Source organism: Oncorhynchus mykiss, chromosome 29 (assembly GCF_057628025.1).
Source record: "Oncorhynchus mykiss isolate SJ-2025 chromosome 29, ASM5762802v1, whole genome shotgun sequence".
Taxonomy (NCBI): domain Eukaryota; kingdom Metazoa; phylum Chordata; class Actinopteri; order Salmoniformes; family Salmonidae; genus Oncorhynchus; species Oncorhynchus mykiss.
The window spans coordinates 36,157,544-36,179,785 of record NC_143050.1 but is presented as its reverse complement, the minus strand read 5'-3'; the positions used below and the strand labels follow the sequence as shown (position 1 = coordinate 36,179,785).

General features: G+C 43.4%; 2 protein-coding genes across 2 annotated transcripts in view; one reads left to right on the top strand and one right to left on the bottom strand.

Annotated features, from left to right (window-relative positions):
- Positions 1-13,019, bottom strand: part of xrcc4 (X-ray repair complementing 4) — a 27,196-nt gene extending 14,177 nt beyond the window's left edge. Inside the window, exons 1-6 of the mRNA XM_036967303.2 lie at positions 12,852-13,019; positions 11,313-11,461; positions 11,014-11,201; positions 5,915-6,081; positions 5,106-5,237; positions 3,618-3,748 (exon numbers count right to left, since the gene is read on the bottom strand). Of these exons, the coding sequence (XP_036823198.1) occupies positions 3,618-3,748; positions 5,106-5,237; positions 5,915-6,081; positions 11,014-11,201; positions 11,313-11,454 (760 nt within the window). The 5' untranslated portion in view covers positions 11,455-11,461; positions 12,852-13,019. The remainder of the gene's footprint in view (positions 1-3,617; positions 3,749-5,105; positions 5,238-5,914; positions 6,082-11,013; positions 11,202-11,312; positions 11,462-12,851) is intronic.
- On the top strand, positions 12,949-22,242 carry tmem167a (transmembrane protein 167A). The gene is made up of 4 exons (XM_021590640.3): positions 12,949-13,081; positions 13,641-13,750; positions 21,385-21,419; positions 21,648-22,242. The coding sequence occupies exons 1-4, from the start codon at positions 13,079-13,081 to the stop codon at positions 21,716-21,718; spliced, it is 219 nt and encodes a 72-aa protein (XP_021446315.1). The 5' UTR covers positions 12,949-13,078; the 3' UTR covers positions 21,719-22,242.

Genomic DNA, 22,242 nt, shown 5'->3' with positions numbered 1-22,242 from the left:
GGTGCGTTCTGGGCCCTCTCCTGTACTCCCTGTTCACCCACGACAGCGTGGCCATGCACGCCTCCAACTCAATCATCAAATTTGCGGACGACACTACAGTGGTAGGCTTGATTACCAACAATGACGAGACGGCCTACAGGGAGGAGGTGAGGGCCCTCGGAGTTTGGTGTCAGGAAAATAACCTCAGAATCAACGTCAAGAAAACAAAGGAGATGATTGTGGTCTTCAGGAAACAGCAGAGGGGGCACCCCCCTATCCACATCGACGGAACAGTAGTGGAGAGGGTAGTAAGTTTTAAGTTCCTCTGTGTACACATCACGGACAAACTGGATTGGTCCACCCACACAGACAGGTGTTGTGAAGAAGGCCCAGCAGCGCCTCTTCAACCTCAGGAGGCTGAAGTGTGTCTTGTCACCAAAAGCACTCACAAACTTTTACAGATGCACAATCGAGAGCATCCTGTCGGGCTGTATCACCGCCTGGTACGGCAACTGCTCCGCCCACAACCGTAAGGCTCTCCAGAGGGTAGTGAGGTCTGCACAACGCATCACCGGGGGCAAACTACCTGCCCTCCAGGACATCTACACCACCCGATGTCACAGGAAGGACATAAAGATCATCAAGGACAACAACCACCCGAGCCACTGCCTGTTCACCCCGCTATCATCCAGAAGGCGAGGTCAGTACAGGTGCATCAAAGCAGGGACCGAGAGACTGAAAAACAGCTTTTAGATTTTGCTTTATGTTTTGGATCATTGTCTTGTTGGAAGACAAATCTCCGTCCCAGTCTCAGGTCTTTTGCAGACTCCATCAGGTTTTCTTCCAGAATGGTCCTGTATTTGGCTCCATCCATCTTCCCATCAATTTTAACCATCTTCCCTGTCCCTGCTGAAGAAAAGCAGGCCCAAACCATGATGCTGCCACCACCATGTTTGACAGTGGGGATGGTGTGTTCAGCTGTGTTGCTTTTACGCCAAACATAACGTTTTGCATTGTTGCCAAAAAGTTCCATTTTGGTTTCATCTGACCAGAGCACCTTCTTCCACATGTTTGGTGTGTCTCCCAGGTGGCTTGTGGCAAACTTTAAACGACACTTTTTATGGATATCTTTAAGAAATGGCTTTCTTCTTGCCACTCTTCCATAAAGGCCATATTTGTGCAATATACAACTGATTGTTGTCCTATGGACAGAGTCTCCCACCTCAGCTGTAGATCTCTGCAGTTCATCCAGAGTGATCATGGGCCTCTTGGCTGCATCTCTGATCAGTCTTCTCCTTGTATGAGCTGAAAGTTTAGAGGGACGGCCAGGTCTTGGTAGATTTGCAGTGGTCTGATACTCCTTCCATTTCAATATTATCGCTTGCACAGTGCTCCTTGGGATGTTTAAAGCTAGGGAAATCTTTTTGTATCCAAATCCGGCTTTAAACTTCTTCACAACAGTATCTCGGACCTGCCTGGTGTGTTCCTTGTTCTTCATGACGCTCTCTGCGCTTTTAACGGACCTCTGAGACTATCACAGTGCAGGTGCATTTATACGGAGACTTGATTACACACAGGTGGATTGTATTTATCATCATTAGTCATTTAGGTCAACATTGGATCATTCAGAGATCCCCACTGAACTTCTGGAGAGAGTTTGCTGCACTGAAAGTAAAGGGGCTGAATAATTTTGCACGCCCAATTTTTCAGTTATTGATTTGTTAAAAAAGTTTGAAATATCCAATAAATGTCGTTCCACTTCATGATTGTGTCCCACTTGTTGTTGATTCTTCACAAAAAAATACAGTTTTATATCTTTATGTTTGAAGCCTGAAATGTGGCAAAAGGTTGCAAAGTTCAAGGGGGCCGAATACTTTCGCAAGGCACTGTATATCTTTATGTACATATTCTGTTGGTTTCGCTACAATCGCATTAACATCTGCTAACCATGTGTATGTGACAAATAAAATTTGAGTTGATTTTTTATTCAATTTTTTCCATCTGAGCACACACTTCAAATCAAATCAAATTTTATTTGTCACAAGCACTAAATACAACAGGTGTACTGTAGGGCTTACCGTAAACCAACAATGCGGTTCGGAAAATATTCACTAAACAAACTAAAGTTTAAAAAAAGAAGTTGAACAATAAAAATAACGAGGCTATATACAGGGGGTACCGGTACCAAGTCAATGTGCGGGGGTACAGGGTAGTCGAGGTAATATGTACAGTGGCAGTGGTGTAAAGTACTATCTATACTTTACTATTTATATTTTCGGCAACTTTATCTTCACTATATTCCTAAAGAAAATAATGTACTTTCTACTCCATACATTTTCCCTGACACCCAAAAGTACTCTTTTAGGTGTTGACAGGAAAATGGTCCAATTCCCACACTTATCAAGAGAACATCCCTGGTCATCCCTACTGACTCTGATCTGGCCGATGAGCCCCTGGCTATCAGTAAATAAAGAAAAAAAGAAGAAAAACAATTCTTAATATAAGGAAGTAGAAATTGTATTTACTTTGACTTTTTATATTGAAGTACATTTTAGAAATTCCATTTACTTTCATACTCTAAAAGTATTTGGTTTTAAATATACTTATTGACTTTTACTCAAGTAGTATTTTACTGGGTGACTTTCACGTGAGTCATTTTCTATTAAGGTATCTTCACTTTTACTCAAGTATGAAAATTGAGTACCACTGCACCACTGCATGTAGGGTGAATTGACTATGCATAGATAATAAACAGCTTACCCATAAGGTAAGATAAGGTAAACTTTTAGACAGAGACATTGTGTAGTGGGTTAATTTAGGGTATATGATGAGTCATACCAGTGGTATACGATCTGATATACCACGGCTGTCAGACAATCAGCATTCAGGACTCAAACCACCCAGTTTATAATTTAGGGTTAATGATGAGTCTGTACAGGATAAACACTTTCATACACTGGACACAGGTCTTCTGAGCTCCATGATGGCAGTGTTGTGAGGTCTATTATCATTCCTAGTCAACCACCCCTTTCACCCTCCAACTCTTCCCTCAGGGCCACCTCCTCTGAGATAGTGGTTAGAGACTACAATCAGGGGACCACACACAACTATCGCTTGCACACACACACACACACACACACACACACACACACACACACACACACACACACACACACACACACACACACACACACACACACACACACACACACACACACACACACACACACACACACACACACACACACACAGCTCTAATGTAACTCAGAGTAACATCTGACTGTAAATCTGCTCTAAACACTCTCCAGGAGGGAGATCACACATGCTCTGGTGTCATCACTACGAGACCACTAAGCAAACACACTGCCAGTGACAAGTTTACTTTCAACAAGCTTTTAGGACACTTGAACGTTTGTTTCTTCTTTACACAAGTTAATATTTGTAGAATTTTCTTTGGGTTAACTTGAGGGGGCACCTGAGGGGTTGACCCCAACTCATTCACACACACTCCATCTCCTTCAGATCCTTCTCAATGTTTTCCCTTCCATCCATTACCTACAGATAAAACCCACTCAGCTGCTCCATATAACTGCAAGTAAGTGTGTGTGTGTGTGTGTGTGGAGGTGGTTATACCCTACCCTGGGTGGCTTCTATAGAAGCAGGCTGTAACTGCTCATCATCAGTGCTCGCTTCATATTCATCCTCCTCTCTGGTCTGTCCTGTCGTCTTTTTCGTTCCCTTCCCTGGACTGCTGCTCTCTCCCTCTTCCCTGTTAGAGAGACGAGAGATATACAGACGCACATGCACGTGTTAAAGATCACAACCTGGGAAGGTTGTGCATCCTGGGAGTACAGGTAACTGGCAAAATAATGGAAACCCATGAGTAAAGGAGGGATACAGATTATTTTGAAAGCAGGTGCTTCCACACAGGTGTGGTTCCTGAGTTATTTAAGCAATTAACACCCCATTATGCTAATGTTCATGTATGAATAAAAATGCTGGGCATGCCATTATTTTGGACATTATTCTGGCTACCATGGTTATGCCCCCTATCCACAGCGCACGAGTGGTCACTGAATGGTTTGATGAGCATAAACAACATAAACCATAATGCCATGGCCGTCTCAGTCACCAAATCTCAACCCAATTTAACACTTATGGAAAATTCTAGAGCGGCGCCCGAGTTAGCGTTTCCCACCACCTGTCACGCCCTGGTCGAAGTATTTTGTGTTTTCTTTATTATTTTGGTCAGGCCAGGGTGTGACATGGGTTTATTTATGTGGTGTGTTTTGTCTTGGGGTTTTAGTAGGTATTGGGATTGTGGTTTAGTGGGGTTCTCTAGCAAAGTCTATGGCTGTCTGAATTGGTTCTCAATCAGAGGCAGGTGATATCGTTGTCTCTGATTGGGAACCATATTTAGTCAGCCATATTCTTTGAGTGTTTCGTGGGTGATTGTTCCTGTCTCTGTGTTTGTTGTCACCAGATAGGCTTTCACGTTACGTTTCTTGTTTTTGTATTGATCGTTTCGTCTTCATTAAACATGTATGAAAATTACCACGCTGCATTTTGGTCCGACTCTCCTTCACCCGAAGAAAGCCGTAACACCACCATAGACAACACCAAATTATAGAATTTCCCATTGGAAGAATGGTGTCGTATCCCTCCAATAGAGATCCAGACACTTGCAGAACCTACGCCAAGGAGCACTGTGGCCCAACGCCCTATTACAGACACTTTATGTCGGCAGCTATCCTGTATATTTGCCTGGTATTCAGTTTATATTGAACAGTATGGGATTAAATGTGGTACCAATAGGTTGTATATTTTCTCATCACCTAAATAACACCTTTCATCACTTACATACTGGCATGTGCCACCAGATGGCCAAATCACCAAGACCAAACCAACGGGACATATCAGAAGGGGTTATCACATAGATGATGAATATATCAAAGGAAGCTACGTTGATAAATCAAACCCTCTTGGTCATTCCCCTTTATTACAGAGGAGGGTGGAAATGTTATGAGTGATATCCTGTGACCTTGAGGGGTTCCTCACGGTCAGACCCCCCCCGTGGGGTAACGTTAGGTTGGGTCATAGATGGAGGACGTGTGTGTACTATGTACCTGGTCTCCTGCAGGTGTGTGAGGTTCTTCTGCAGACTGCGTATCTTGGCCTTCTTCTCATTCAGCACCAGGGTGAAGCGAGAGTACAGCTCTGACTCAAGTGTCTCCTTCCCACTGACAAACCGCTGCAACCTACACACACGCACGCACACACAGGTCATGTTAGAGCTTACAGAAAGCAGGGTTAGAGTGAGTTACAAGGGAATGGAATAAAATGCATTTACAGCAACAATCCCTGGCTTGGTATGGATAGAAATATGACTGTGCCATTTATAGGACGTTTGTCATAACATAACCTAAGGGGACATAATCGAAATCTCCAGCCCTGATGCAGCCAACAGCCACTCTTTCCCTCTGAATCCAGTCAAGGTTAAGGTTTGTTGCGTCTGGTGTTGGTTGCCAGGGAACCTCAACAGATTTTTCCTCCCCCTCCGCAACCAAATACCGCTATATTCTATTTCAGAATCAGAGAAACTACAGCAGTGAGATGATTAGAAACACATGGACTCAGTCTAGGTGAGGGGAACTGCCCTCAACACTCACTCGCGAGGGGTTCCCTCATCCTTTGTGTGTGTGTTCGATCTTGACCTCTGTGTTGAGCTCTCAGGTCTGTGCGTCATTAAGGCCCACTTTCAGAGCTATTTTCCATCCTCAGCAGCCACACACACACACTCATAAAATCAGTTCCTAGACAATGCAACATACAGTGGCGGTCCTACCCTGTAGAGAGTTTTGGGGATTGGGTAATGACTCTTAAAGAGGAGGGACGTGAGCTCTTCGTGTGTGTTTGTGTGTGTGTGTGGTCTTACTCTGCATTGATGTGTTGTAGCTCCTGTTTGAGCCTGTGGTTCTCCTCCTTTAGTAAGTGGTTGTGGTTCTGCAGTGCGGTTCCACGTCCTAGACCGTGAGTCAGTAACGCTCTAACCTCCTCCACTGGCTCTGGAATCTTACCCAGCAACACAGAACCCAGGCAGAACTGGAAGGGGGCGGGGGGGAGGGGGGGGGGGGGTTGAGGAAGGGAGAGAGTTAATATATGCACCTGTAAACACACACATATACTTGTGCCCACCTTAACGAGATGGACAGTTACTTGGTTGGCCGGTAAAGACATGGGCAGTAAAACGATTGGTCAATAATGATTTAGCCCCAAACACTATTGGCCGGTATTATGATGGACCAAGTTGGCTCTGGAATGTTGTACTCGAGCAGAGCTTCCATTAGATGTCGTAGAAAAACTACCGTTTCATAATCTCTCTGTATTGGCCTCTCTCTCTCTAACTCAGACTCAGTGACTAACTACTGGAGAGAATAAGAACCTATTCGGGTAGAGACTGTCGCTACTACATCACTGTGGTGTCTGGGTGGCTCCTAAAGTGACCACAAACACTCCTGCTTCTGCTGTGAGGGATTCAGCGGTAGTGTATTGGTGGTGAGCTCACTGGCCAGCAGATAATGGTGTTGTGGTGAACCTTGGTTTGTGCCCCAGGCTGTCATTACAGGGACTCTCTTTACACTGGTCCATCTACTGGTGATGAAAACCATTAACCTCCACACATTTAAACACACACACACACACACACACACACACACAGTCCTGGTGTAAATCAAATCAAATTTCATTTGTCACATGCGGCGAATACAACAGGTGCAGTAGACTTACAAGCCCTTAACCAACAATGTCTTTATTATATTATAATTAAGTCTATGATTTGATAGAGCAGTCTGACTGAGCTGTGGTAGGCGGCAGCAGGCTCGTAAGCATTCATTCTAACTTTACTGCATTTGCCAGAAGCTCTAAGCAATGCTTGCTTCACAGCGCTGTTTATGACTTCAAGCCTATCAACTCCCGAGATTAGGCTGGCAATACTAAAGTGCCTATTAGAACATCCAATAGTCAAAGGTATATGAAATACAAATGGTATAGAGAGAAATAGTCAACGCGTCATAGTTCCTATAATAACTACCACCTAAAACTTCTTAAACTGGAATATTGAAGAACTGGGAATATTGAACCACCAACTTTCATATGTTCTCATGTTCTGAGCAAGGAACTTAAACACTAGCTTTTTTACATGGCACATATTGCACATTTACTTTTTTCTCCAATACTGTGTTTTTGCATTATTTAAACCAAATTGAGCATGTTTCATTATTTATTTGAGACTAAATAGATTTTATTTATGTATTATATTAAGTTAAAATAAAAGTGTTCATTGTTCATTCAGTATTGTTGTAATTGTCCTTAGTACATATCTATATATATTTTTTAAATCGGCCGATTTTAATCGGTATCTACTTTTTTTGGTCCTCCAATAATCGGTATCGGCGTTGAAAAATCATAATCTGTCGACCTCTAGTTTAGTCCCAGGGTCCTTCATGTCCCCATCAGGAGACTGAAAAGATTTGGCATGGGTCCTCAGATCCTCAAAAGGTTCTACAGCTGCACCATTGAGAGCATCCTGACGGGTTGCATCACTGCCTGGTATGGCAACTGCTTGGCACTACAGAGGGTAGTGCGTACGGTCACTGGGGCCAACCTTCCTGCCATTCAGGACCTCTATACCAGGCGGTGTCAGAGGAAGGCCCTAAAAATTGCCAAAATCTCCAGCCACCCTAGTCATAGACTGTTCTCTCTGCTACTCCACAGCAAGCAGTACCGGAGCGCCAAGTCTAGGTCCAAGATGCTTCTAAACAGCTTCTACCCCCAAGCCATAAGACTCCTGAACAGCTAATCAAATGGCTACCAAGACTATTTGCATTGCCTCCCCTTCTACACTGCTGCTACTCTCTGTTATTATCTATACATAGTCACTTTAATAACTATACCACATGTACATATTACCTCAACTAACCTGTGCCCCTGCACATTGACTCTGTACCGATATCCCGTATATGGCCCCGCTATTGTTATTTACTGCTGCTCTTTAATTATTTGTTATTCTTATCGCTTACTTTTTTTGTTGGTATTTTCTTAAAACTGCATTGTTGGTTAAGGGCCTGTAGGTAAGCATTTCACTGTAAGGTCTACACGTGTTGTATTCGGCACATGTGACAAATATAATTTGATTTGTATAGGCTTTGTTGTGCCCTCTTCACAACTGTCTTAGTGTGTTTGGACCATGATAGTTCCACTACAGCCCCGTCGATGAGAATGGGGGCATGCTCAGTCCTCCTTTTCCTGTAGTCCACAATCATCTCCTTTGTCTTAATCACGTTGAGAGAGAGGTTGTTGTCCTGTCACCACACAACCAGGTCTCTGACCTCCTCCCTATAGGCTGTCTTGTCGTTATCGGTGATCAGGCCTACCACTGTTGTGTCGTCTGCAAACTTGATAGTGTTGGAGCCGTGCCTGGCCATGCAGTCATGAGTAAACAGGGAGTACAGTAGGGGACTGAGCACTCACCCCTGAGGGGCCCCCATGTTGAGGATCAGCGTGGCGGATGTGTTGTTCCCTACCTTTACCACCTAGGGGCGGCCCGTCAGGAAGTCCAGGAATCCAGAAGCACAGGGAGGTGTTTAGTCCCAGGGTCCTTACCTTAGTGATGAGCTTTGAGGGCACGATGGTGTTGAAAGCTGAGCTGTAGTCAATGAATAGCATTCTCAACAGATCCACAGATGTCCAGGTGGTAAAGGGCAGTGTGGAGGGCAATAGAGACTGCATCATCTGGGGATCTGTTGAGGCGGTATGTGAATTGGAGTGGCTCTAGGGTTTCTGGGATAATGGTGTTGATGTGAGCCATGACCAGCCTTTCAAAGCACTTCATGGCGACAAACGTAAGTGCTACGGGTTGGTAGTCATTTAGGCAGGTTACCTAAGTGTTCTTGGGCACAGGGACTATGGTGGTCGGCTTGATACATGTTGGTATTACAGACTCGGTCAGGGACAGGTTGAAAATGTCAGTGAAGACACTTGCCAGCTGGTCAGCGCATGCTCGAAGTACACGTCATGGTAATCCGTCTGGCCCTGCGGCCTTGTGAAATGGATCCACATGCTGGTTCTGGAGTTGGTTTTCAAAGCAGGTCTCAGAGGGAATGACCAGCGGGTTCAGGGGGTCGTTTAGACCTGTGATTCCACATCCTCACACACACAAAGCTACTCAACAAGATCTGAGAGACAGACTGCATCAAAATCAACAAGAAGAGATGACAGAGGAAAACGGAAAGGATGAGAAGTCAACAACATTCAGTTGTTCACATTCTATAAAAATGCTTGAATGGTTCTCCCAAATGAAAATCAAATGTAAAGTTGCACAATATCATTGATCCAAGGAAACCCACTGACTAGTGGAAAATGGCTGCCCCGTGGTCCATAATATGACTGTTTATTGTCAAGTACATGTTGCTGTTTGAGGTTACACATCACTGCTGGTATGGTAATGGTGATAATACCCTCGCAGCGATGTGGGAGACTTCCTGGGGCTGTTGCTATGGGCCAGTGAGGTGCAGTAAAAAGAGGAGGATCACATTCCCATCTTCACATCTACCAAACAACAACCACCCCGATGTTCCTAATTCTCCTTATCCAGGACTGTTTTACAGGGTTCTATATGGTTCTACAGTATACGGTTCTACAAGGGTATTGTAAGGTTTGCCCTTTTCTTACAGCTGGTGTCAATCAACGCTCACTCTCTGCAGAAATTACACAACAGGCACGCACACATGCGCACACACACACACACACACACACACACACACACACACATACACTGCTGTTGCAAGACCAGCCATTAGACTTGGATCATTTGATAATGAGTCATATCTCTATGATGAATGAATTCATCTTTTTATAAACTGTTGAGCAACAGAAACCAGTTTGGACTTTTTCATCTGGGATGACGCACCACAGAAACTTCTGTATACGTCCTGGTCCAAAACTCTCGTTTCTGAAGCAGTCAGTCCTATTCATTTCCCTTTTCTACTGAAACACATGCACTAGGAGTTACATTCTGTCATTACCCTATTACTATGGCAACAAAGCACAATGTGTATATATGTGTGTGTGTGTGTGTGTGTGTGTGTGTGTGTGTGTGTGTGTGTGTGTGTGTGTGTGTGTGTGTGTGTGTGTGTGTGTGTGTGTGTGTGTGCGTGCGTGCGTGCGTGTGGGGTTGACCTCTGAGCACACGGACTGTCACTAAGTTGGCTACGTGTGTGTTTTACCTCCATAGTGATCGTATTCTACAGTACAATTTTCCTGTCGAAGCAGGGAGTCGGAGGAAGACAATATCTTAGGATGACGTCATCACTGGTCAACAACAACCATCCAATACAACCCCGCTGTTGATATGACTGCCTGACGGACTTGTGTGTTCTAATATACTGTGAAGATGAGAGACAAATATTCCACTGTTGGAATAATAATAACTACCTGTATTTCATCATACCACTGGCCTCCATTTTGTTTGTTTGTTTGACACTAATCCTATCGGAGGGCTTAATACCCCTAGCCTATAACAGCTATGGGAAGGGAAGACTACAGTTACTAACAATAAAAACAACACTTCTACGGCATGGTAACCTCCTACAGCGGCTCTTCACTACATGAATGTCTTCCTGGGCTCAATTAGTGGGAGTTAGAGGGTCCTGAGAGGAAATGGGGACATGAGATATGATACGAGATACGACATGAGGTTATGGGAGACACAGTTCACTCTCACTTCCATGAACAACTCTTAAGGATGAGATCATAATACAAACATCATCCGTGTTAATTCTAGTGACGACATCACATGAACCTCAAAGTGCATGCGACACTGTACACAGATATCACATGATGGATGGCTAACTTGCTCAAATAAATACTACAAGTAAAACATTTGATAGGGTTAAGGGCAAAGGTTAAGGTTCAGGATAGTCGTTAAAACTTGTTGGGGCCAAAAAACACACCGTTATGATTCGTCACGCCACTCACCGAGATGTCCCTCTGCACCTTCTCGTAGGACAGGGTCATGTTGGCCATTGGGCCGGGGTTATGGGTCAAGGTGAAGCTGTAGTCAGTAGAGGGTCCAGTCCCAGTCAGGGCCTGCTGGAGGTCCTGGATGTAACGATCTGTCTGCATCTCCAACTCCTCTGCCTCCTCCCGCACTGCATCCTCTGATACTACAGACAGGGAGGGAGTGAGGGAAAGGAAGGAAGGAAGATTCAGGTGAGTGTTTAGACAGGTGTGTGGTCATGTTTGTGCGTGCGTGTTTGTCAGGTGTGTGTGTTTACCCTCTCCTCTCCATGCATTCTGTCCATCAGTGAGCAGTAACAGGAAGCCAGAGCCTAAGTCCCGCCCCCTCCACTCCACTCGCAGGAAGTAGGAAGTCTCTGACTCCGAGGAGATACAGACCTCACGCACCGTCACATGCATCTCACACCTGCAAAAAAACAGCACAGGCACGTGAGGTCATTCCGTCTGTAATTCTGTTTGGCTCTAAACAAAGTATTGGAAATAAAACAAAGTTGGGATATTTGTGACAATTGTGATCATTGTTTACCTCTACATTTAGCAGACACTCTTATCCAGAGCGACATACAATTAGGGTCAAGTGCCCTGCTCAATTAGGGTCAAGTGCCCTGCTTATTTTTTAATTCACATAGTCGGCTTGGGATTTTGACCTTTCGGTTAATGGCCCAATGCTCTTAACCACTAGGCTACCTGCCGCCAGTGGGTGGATGTGAAAATGACAGTGCAGTCCTGCTAATTAGCTCATGGACATTATTTCATCTATACTATACTCATCCACAGTGACAGTCAGTAACACCAAGTTGCACACATTAGAGCTCAGTGACCGCGATGGGAGGTCAGATGTGCAGCATTGTAAATGAGGAGAACCATGGACTTTAACCCACCCATCTGACATCCTGTTCGACAGTCATTCATTAATCCCTAGTAACACCTGTACCTACAACCCAGCCAGCCAGCAATGACACATATTTCTGTCACTCCCCTTTCCTGTTCACACCTGTGCTGAAACCTCGGTCTCAGAATTTCCTCAATTCTAAAACAACACTAAAACAACACCATTAAAGTAGAGATGGAGAATGTAGATGCACCGATCTTTGGCTTTGGGAATTATCTTCCCTTTTAGGTTCTATTTTGTTTTGACAGACAGGAAATTGGCACCAGCATGTAGCCTACAGTAAGTGTCTGGGGTGGGGTAAGGGTAGACTACACTAGAGTGGGGTCTAAGGGTTGATTTGGGACTGGGCCATGTTACATGGTGCGAGCAGAATGCATGACAAAGCTCCACTAACATGAGATTATCATAGTAACCTACTTCATTGGCCATCATTACTTAAATTGCAAAACGTTTTTTAGACTAATGATTACACCCAATTTTATACCCAAGCCACCCTCTGTACTCTGACTTTGAACTACTCCCCTCTAGGCGCAGGTATAGGGCACCCATCGGCAAGAAAAACAGAACTAGACAATAATTTGTGCCAGGTGTGATATCCCTCCTAAATAGCTCGGGCTAATGTTCCTATCGACCCAGTAAGGCTAGCAGGCTAGTCTCTTTTTATTGGTATGTAACTGTTATGAAAGTTGTATTGTCAATGTGTTTTGTATTTAAACGCCACTTTAAACGTGTACATGACACTGCAACAAAATGTCCCAATGGGGACAATAAAGTCAGTAAAGTTGATTGTTAGAGTTGTGTGTTTACATACATCAGACTTGTTTGTAAACAAAGCTCAAGCAACGTAGCACGGCACACGTGTGGCCATTTGAACATGTATCAAGTACGTCAGTGTCCCACCTACCTCAAACTGCACTAGCCTTCTTTAGATAGTTGGTTGTGTCTTTTAATATCCGATGGACGACTTCTGATACTTAAACCTACAACCGGTGTTAAATCTAGTTTAAATCGCCAGACGCCGCAGTTTCAGTTCGTCTCTTCCTTGTTCCGTACAACGTCATCTATCTACGACGCTACGGAAGTGTGAGGTGGCGCCGTAGCAGCTAGCTAGCTAGCATACCTAGCTCCGACATGGTAAGTTGTTTAATTCAATTCTTAAATATAACATTTTATTAAATAACTTGGTGGCGGTGATGTAACATGTATTGGATGCCAACCGCTATCAAACCGTATCGAAGAAGTTGATTAACTAACGTCACCCTCCAAATAAATACATGTTTTGTGTCTAATATGGAAGTGGTAACGTTATCCCTGTTTTACAAGACGTTCCTATTGCAATCTACAGTAGATAGCTAGTAGTAGCCAGCTAGCTTGATTCATCCAGAATAGTCTTTTACAGTTATAAGTCTAGATTTCCCTCATTCAGTCAGGAACGTGTCCAACTGAAAGAGAGCGAGAGCCCAACGTTTAACACAATACACCTGGAAACTTGTGTTGACAACCTAAAAAGCCTTCAGTTAACAGCCCTGAAGTAGCCTTTTTTGTATTTGGCTGTGATTGAAACTTATTTGATGACTTTGCAATAGGTATTACATAGATTATGATTTAGCTACCCAGGTTATGTGGCGTCATAGATGCATCCTAGAGTGACGATGGATGTTGAACCAGTAATAACCTCCCATTCCCTCTCCAGTCTGCCATATTTAACTTCCAGAGCCTGTTAACAGTGATCCTACTGCTCATCTGTACCTGTGCCTACCTCAGAGCCATGACCCCTAGTCTCCTGGACAAGAACAAGACCGGGTACGTACAGACAGTGTTATTGCACTGAACTAAAGCTCTAGGTCACACCTCAGAACCATAGCTGGCCCCTAGCCTGCCAGAGAAGAATAAGACAGTATTATCCTGCTGAGTTACTGTCCTAGTCTGTAGCTACCCTTCCACAGCCCAGAGGGGTATACTGCTAAGGAAGCTAGATCTACTCAGGGTGTTTCAGTTCGCTTCACATTGCAGCTCAGGCTTAATCCGTACTACAGCGGTGCATATTGCTCATCCGCCTGCCGCTAACTCTAGCAGGCTTGTAACTGCATGTGCATGTCGCACACGGCTAATCGAAGGCTTTGTCTTCATTCAGACAGTGCTGAAACATCAATCCATGAGCGAGTCAGTGCCACATTTCCATGTGCCGAAATCAACACACAAGCACCCCCCCCCCCCCACACACACACACTCCTATCCATAAAATAATTGTATTAAGTCATACAAATGTTCTACTGTGCATGAAGCTTCAAATGCATTGTCATTACTACATTTGTAAAGTGACGGGTATTTAAAAATGATATTTTTTAACACACACAAAAACGTTGATTAATAGAAATATCTAATCAGTCGTCTTCCTCAAATTAACGGGGCGATGAGCAATCTGTGCGAGAGGGAGGGAATCTGATTTCATTGGTCCTCAACTCGCAGCTCAGACACTTCATTCAGGATAAATGGGAGTTGGCCCCAAGGTAGCCTGCCCCGGAGCAGGTTTGTTCTGTAGGATTCGTTGCCGTAGAAATGTACCTGGCTAAAAGGTGAGCCACTTTCGCGGTTTCGGTTTTCCCGAGTTGACCAAAGTTTCCTCGGTAACTCGTCAACCTGATTTGCAGTATAGGGTTCTGGACTCTTAGTCTGCTAGAGAGGAAGAATACTGAGTACACAGGCTCTATCACCCACTAAAACCCCCTACACAGACAGTGTTGTTCATCCACTGAACTAATGCCTAGATTTGTTAGCTCTGAAAGATGACATTCAAGGAAAGCGATGTTACCCCAACCGACATCCTCAACCCCAGCAGCAATCCAACTCTGATACACTATCATTGTTCAACCCGTCATGCCTGTCCAAGCACTCTTATCTCTATTCTCTGAACCCATAACCAAATCTCACACTGGGTAGCCAGCTAACTACCTCTCAAGACTCCTCTTCAGATCTGTAGCGCTCGACGCAGATTCTCTGGCTTTGTCGACTGTATTCCTTTTCATCTATGTAATGCTCTGGGAAGGAGAATGGAACTTTGTGTGTTTGTTTTCCATTGAAGATGACAGGAATTGTTTGTGGCTACCAGCTGTAATGAACACGACTGTCACCAACTAGATAAGGGACTGTTTCTAAATCCTCTCAGCAGTGAGTGAATAAGAGCTGTGTGGTGTTTGGGACCACAGCGTATACACATCACATCGGTTCAATGCTGTTCTTGGTGGTGGTGGTGGTGGTGGTGGTGGTGGGGGGGGGGGGGGGGGGGGCTAAAGGCTGATTAAAAACAACAGTTCAGTTTTTCTTCCTCAATTTTCCCCAACTCTTTCTCTCTTTTCCCAACTCTGAGTGGGTAAGGGAGGCTAATGCAACAAGCTGTGTGCCACATGTTGGGTTAGGGGGAAATTAGGGAATTATTGTGAGCCAGTCATCTGAGGTCGGCACACACACTCTCCAAGACAAATTAGACTGACAAACTGCCTGGGCATTACAGTGCTGGTGTTAACATGCCACTCACTCACTGCCCAATGCCCAGAAAAATTTAGGCCTGTGTTGTTGTTGGGGTGTATGTGTGTGTGTCGGGAGGGACCCAGAATGGGGCCTTGAGGGAAATTGGAGCCCTAACCCTCCAATCTCTGACTGATGACTGACTGCTTAGTGTTTATAAACCAATGGCAGATTGGCTCAGCTGGATGACAGATATATGGTGGTCTAACAGGCCACAGACTATTTACGCTAGTACTTAGGAGTCCCATTTCCCATTGGTCTCATTTCTCGTGTTGGGAAATTGGATGTTATACATTTGTGGTGGATGGAATGCCCCCACGGAATGTAAGTACTTTGAAACCTAGGGAAAAGCACCATGATATGCTATCTGCTATCTGTCTTTTTTTTTTTTTTTTTTTTTTTCTGTCATTATGTGAAAGACAATCTGTCCCGCTTTCTAAATGTGTTCTACAAACCCAAACATTGGATATGCATTTTATAATTTTTTATTAATCTCTATTTCTACGGGGACTGGTATCAGAAGTGATCTGGTGCTGAGTGTGTGTCACTGATCCTCTGTTGGCTAAAGAAAGAGAAGAGAAGAGAAGGAAGGATTTGGGGAGTGCTGGCTGAACCATTGTGACGCTCTGTCTGCAGTAGCTGTTCTGGGGGGGGCTAACCCCCTTCGACAGACAGACAGACAACGATGAGGAATGGAGAGCTGGATAGTGTGCTCTGTTGTGGGTTTAAGCCTCTCCAGTGGAGACAGACTCCACGAGGAGCGCTTACATGCCGTCTACAGTCTGACCTCTAACACAGGGTTTCCCAAACTCTGTCCTGGGAAGCCCCGGGTGCACGTTTTGGTTTTTGCCCTAACACTGCACAGCAGATTCAAATGATCAAAGCTTGATGATTAGTTGGTGATTTGGATCAGCTGTGTAGTGCTAGCCCCCCCAAAAAATAATGTGCACAGTATATGGACCTATCCACTGTACAGTGCCCTCAGAACAGCCTCAATTCGTCTGGACACGGACTCTACAAGGTGTGGAAAGCGTTCCACAGGGATGCTGGCCCATGTTGACCAATGCTTCCCACAGTTGGCAAGTTTGCTGGATGTCCTTTGGATGGTGGACCATTCTTGATACACACGGGACACTATTGAGTGTAAAAAAAACAAAAAACAAGCAGCGTTGCAGCTCTTGACACAAACTGGTGTGCCTGGCACATACTACCATACCCCGTTCAATGACACTTACATCTTTTGACTTGCCCATTCACTCTATGAATGGCACACATACACAATCTATGTCTCAATTGTAAAAAGGCTTAAAAATCCTTCTTTAACCTGTCTCTTCTTCATCTTCACTGACTAAAGTGGAATTAAAGGAAAAACCCACCCAAAACCACTTATTCCTTTAATTTACAGTGTTAAATAACACTAATATGTGACAACAATATTTTTTGTGAAGGAAACAAAAAATTGTAATTCAAATGTTTAAATTTGGTGTTATTATAAGGTTGGTAGCATCATGGAAAATCTGCAATGTTCTCTCTATGGGCTGGCTGGCTAGCTAGCAAACGTAGCTACACACAGTTAGGGCATTGCGATGTGGCCTAAAAATATTTTTTCAAACTTGTGATTCACGATATACAGTGCATTCGGAACTAGCTGCTTGACTTTCTCACATTTTGTTACGTTACAGCCTTATTCAAAAATCGGTTAAATAATTTGTTCCCCCTCATCAATCTACACACAATACCCCATAATGATAAAGTGAAAACAGGTTTTTAGAAATTTTGGCAAATGTATTACAAATAAAAAAACATAAAAAAACATACCTTATTTACATACAGGACCAGTCAAAAGTTTGGACACCTACTCATTCAAGGGTTTTTCTTTATTTTTACTATTTTCTACATTGTAGAATAACATTCAGACCCTTTGCAATGAGACTTGAAATTGAGCTCCAGCTTTCCATTGATCATCCTGGAATATCACGCAAAAACATATATTCGAATTAATAAAATACATTTGATATATCGCCCAGCCCTAATGGGAGTCTATTGGGCACTAGCTCAAAAACCCATTATTAGCATGTATTTCGTCAACAAGAAGTACAACATTACAAATCCTTTCTGGGTGTGAGATAATTCACTTGCCATCTGTAGCATCGTATAGCTTTGGAATTTTGACCGACTTTAGAAGGAAATAAGCTTGTTTCTCGACATATACACGGACTTTGAGAAGGGATTGCGTGACAATTAGTTTAGCAACCGCGTGACGATTAGCTTAGCAACTGTGCGACACAGCATAACGCGATTGGTCGACAGTCTGCTGCTGGGTGGGGCTTTATACGTTCCTTCATTCATTGGATTCCTATCTCATTTCTATAGTATCTCTGGCAACTGCACCATGATATGCACCCTGGACTAAAGAGGCAGACAAATAGGGAAAAATGTGCCAGACCCTCTGTTAAATTACACATTTCTCACGGTAGAAGTATCGCAAAAATATGATCAATGGCTCATTCGAGAGAAGACGCCCTCCCGAGTTATGACATCGGCCAATATTGAAATCTGACATGTATGATGGACGTTTTCGTAAACTAAATGCTGTATTCCAATTGACTTCCAGTGTAGTGAGAGCGACTTTATCATGGTGCTACGTCATACCGGCCAGATTTCTGCCAATAACTCAGATACACATAAAAACATGAAATGACCCAGGGAATCGGTAGAACATCACTCAGAGATGCACAAAAACAATATGGGTCAAAATGGGTGAACCTGTCCTTTAGCAAGTGACATAAGTAAGAGATGATAGCATTCCCCTGGTCAGTCTATATCATAGAAGGAGATGTTCTTAATGTTTTGTACACTCGGTGTAGATCTGTCTCTCAATCTCTCTCTCTCTCTCTCTCTTGGGCTACTCTTTGCAAGTTTGCTCCTTCGAGGGGCAATCTGTAGTTGCTACATACATTTTTGGACATATAAATTCATGTCATGTACCCATTGGTTCTTGAAGAAGATGACTTCTAAATGTCTCATCAGCTTAGTTCAACTGTCGCACCCCATCAGAACCCCGAATATCTCTGTCTCTCTCTCTCACATATATAAGCTTGTTTTATTCCAAAAAAGCAAATCTAAACAAAAATTGAACAGACTCAAAACATGGTTATAACTATATTTGTGAAAAATATGGATGGTCAGTCCTAGAAATTGTCAGCCGGGGATTGTCAAGCAGATAACTTCCGGTCTCATGGTAATTGACCCTTAATTAACATAAACACATTTTAGCATCTTCTGTCTTCCACACAGCCTACAAGCCACTGATGCAGACCTTCAGAACATCTACAGTTTTTAATCTAATTAGTATTAGTCTAAGTCTAATAAATCCATGTAATATAGTCTACACCTTCACAATGAATCCATTATTTATTTTAGACGGGTCTAAAGAATAGTGATATGAAGAAAATGTAGTGTATTTCAGAAGAACAGAATAGAATACTCTGACTTGTCCTTATGTTAGGTACTGATCTGACTGCCATATGGCTGTGGGCAACACTAGTTCATTTAGCAGACAAGATTTTCTTAGACTTCCGTGGCATTATTTTATAGTATGAAGAATAAAATATAATATATTTTCTCCAAACGATGTGAGGGAGTGCACAAATGCGGCTATTCTGTGTTGAGTGGTTAACAAAAACAGGTGCTCCTATATGCTTAATTTAGAGTTATTAATTTAACTTTAGTTGTGATACAAACGTCGGGCTATATGTTTAGATTTCTAATACATTCTAAGGCTACATGACGTGACTCTAAAGATTTGAAAAAAGTAGCATGAAAGGTGTGAGCTCTGCTTAGTTTTTTTTACAGGCTGTACACACTTCATCAGTCTCTCATTCACAATTTGACAAGCACTTGAAAATGCCTCGAATTTCCATGCGACATTCCCTTAGTGTGGCCGTGATGCACCTAACAAAAATCAATTTTGCGGTGGCTGTTGTCCCCTTGGGCTGAATATAATAATTATAATTCCCTTCTCTCTGCTTTCTCCAAAGCACCTCTCACTCACATGGCTCTCTGTCATGTGATCGGGTCTTTCTCATAGGCTACAAGTGAAGACAGAAACATCAGGGACGCAACTGCGAGTGTCCTTATCCAATTCCGAGGCACATGTTGAAGATATTGGAAGAACTGTCGACATTTACTTTTCGGCAGCCAACAAGATGAGTAGGTCTAATGAACAGCAAAAGCACTAGCCTAGGTCAATCTACTATCCCCCATAGTACAAAAGTTGACCTATTCTGTGCAATAAATAAATACTGGGACAGTTGTGGGATGAGATGGATCCCAAATGAATACAACCACACACAGCAGATCAGAATGTTTAGCTTAATGTTGATAAACTATTAGGCTATTTCTTCACATTTTGAGCACAGCAATGCGCACACGGTATATGCTATAAGCGTGAATGTTCCATTAGCGAGCGGGAAAACACCATTATCAAAAGTGACTTCTAATACAATTATGCTTTTTATTATGAAGGTTCATTTTCTTCAAACTCATGTGCTGCTTATGTATGCCAGTTACACTCTACACCCGTTGTGTTAATGTGCTTAATTTTAAGAAGTTATTTGGCCCCTTTAGTTGTGATACAAACATTATCAAAACATACAGTGCCTTCAAATTATTCAGACCCCAGCTATTGTCAGGTCTCTCCAGAGATGTTAAATCGGGTTCAAGTCTGGGCTCTGGCCGGGCCACTCAAGGACATTTGGAGACTTGTCCCAAAGCCACTCCTGTGTTGTCTTGGCTGTGTGTTTAGGGTCGTCGTCCTGTTGTACGATGAACCTTCGCCCCAGTCTGAGGTCCTGAGCACTCTGGACCAGGTTTTTAATAAGGATCTCTCTGTACTTTGATCCGTTCATCTTTCCCTCGTTCCTGACTAGTCTCCCAGTCCCTGCTGCTGAAAAACATCCCCACATCATGATGCTGCCACCACCATGCTTAAAAAATGTGTATATATATATATTTACTTCATTTTAGAATACGGCTAATGCAACAATGTATATAAAGTCAATGAGTCTGAATACTTTTCGAATGCACTGTATATGCCTATGGGCTAGGCTACATGAGGTGTGCAGCTATGATTTGAAAAAGTCGCAAAAAATAGGGTATGCATTGTTTCTTGCCTTACACTGGGCATCATTCACAAGTGATAGGCTAATATTCTCACCCATCAGACTATTCTTGATTTAATCTTGTCTTTACATATATTATTTAGTATATGTGTGTGTTTTGATTTAGAATGGACCATTATCATGCACCTGTCTCAAAACGGGCAGGGGGGGGGCATGTCATCTATGCACTTAAATAGCGAATGGAGGATGCTTTTCCCGTGGTTCATTTTCATGCCAGCCAGGTAGACTATACTCCTGTTGTAAAGGGAATCAATGTGCTTAATATTAGGAAAGTTAAGAAATGAATAGTAGGCAAAGCCTATAGAAAGCTGATGAGATCCTCCTCTTTTTAAAGGGGACATCATTCAGTTTTCTCACGTAATTGCATAGCCTATAGAAATGTTGTGCAACTTGAGCTCATTGGCTCTCAGGAAGTGTTTGACTAGATTTTCGATACATTTGCATGTATGTCAGTGATTAGAGGGACACTAGAGTGCTGAGTACCAGACTACTAAATGAGCATCTGAGCTTGAAGAAGCCTAAATACTGTGACCATAACAGCCTTAGTCAGTCCTTGCATCCATACCTCTGTCTATGAATTTGAGTGGTTACATTTCTCCAAGCCCATCCCTCAGCTTTTTACCGAAACGAACGGGTAGAATGCTTTATTGTTTAAACTGCTGATTGCCACTTTAAAACAGTACTTAAAACAGTATGTAGCTAATTATCATATTTCTCCCCTCTTTTCAGGTTCTTGGGTATCTTTTGGAAATGTTCCAGAATAGGTACACTTTGTTACATAATCAATAGTTTTATCATCTAGAACACAGCTCTAGAAGACTTGTGATGGCCATGTATATGTTGCTTACACTTTTTTATTAGTCAGTCTTGGTCTAGTGTTGTCGTAGGGTTATTCACAACACCTTGAAAGTATTGAGTATTTCCATGTAAACTTCTGAAGTCTCCCATCATCCCCTCTGAACCCCCCCCCCCCCCCCCCCCCCCCACACCAGGTGAGAGGAAGAGTCCGTACGTGGCGGTTTGTTGTGTCATCATGGCCCTCTCCATCCTCTTCTCCGATTAACAGCCCGCCCTTCCCCGCACGCTATGCACTGTGGGATTGGCACAGGTGAAAGATGGCAGCAGTATGAGACCGCGATCGCAGAGGAGGCCTGCATGGGACACAGTTGTTTTTCCCCCCCAGTTTCTTTTGAGTGGGGTGTGGATAACGGATTGTAGTAACACACAAGGACCCTCTCTGGAGAACAACACAAGCCTCCGTCTTCCATCCCTCCTTCCTCCTCTTCTCCTGGTGGCCATTTCACAATTCAGTTGTTAAAATGGCCTCCTGGACCTCTCTGTAAACAGACAGTTGTTGTTTTTTTGTTGTTTTCGTTGTCCTCTGTGTTATTATCCCGTAGGGATCGCCCCATGTCTTTCCCTCCCCTCTGATCTGTAATGAGGGCCATGTGGTAGATGGCCAGAGGTTGGAGAGCAGTGTTTGATAGTTGACAGTGTTCTTTTTGTGTGTGTTTTTCTGTACATTAAAGACCCGGTGGATGAGACTACTCGACCACTGTTGACGGTCCAATTCATGCCTTTCTATAA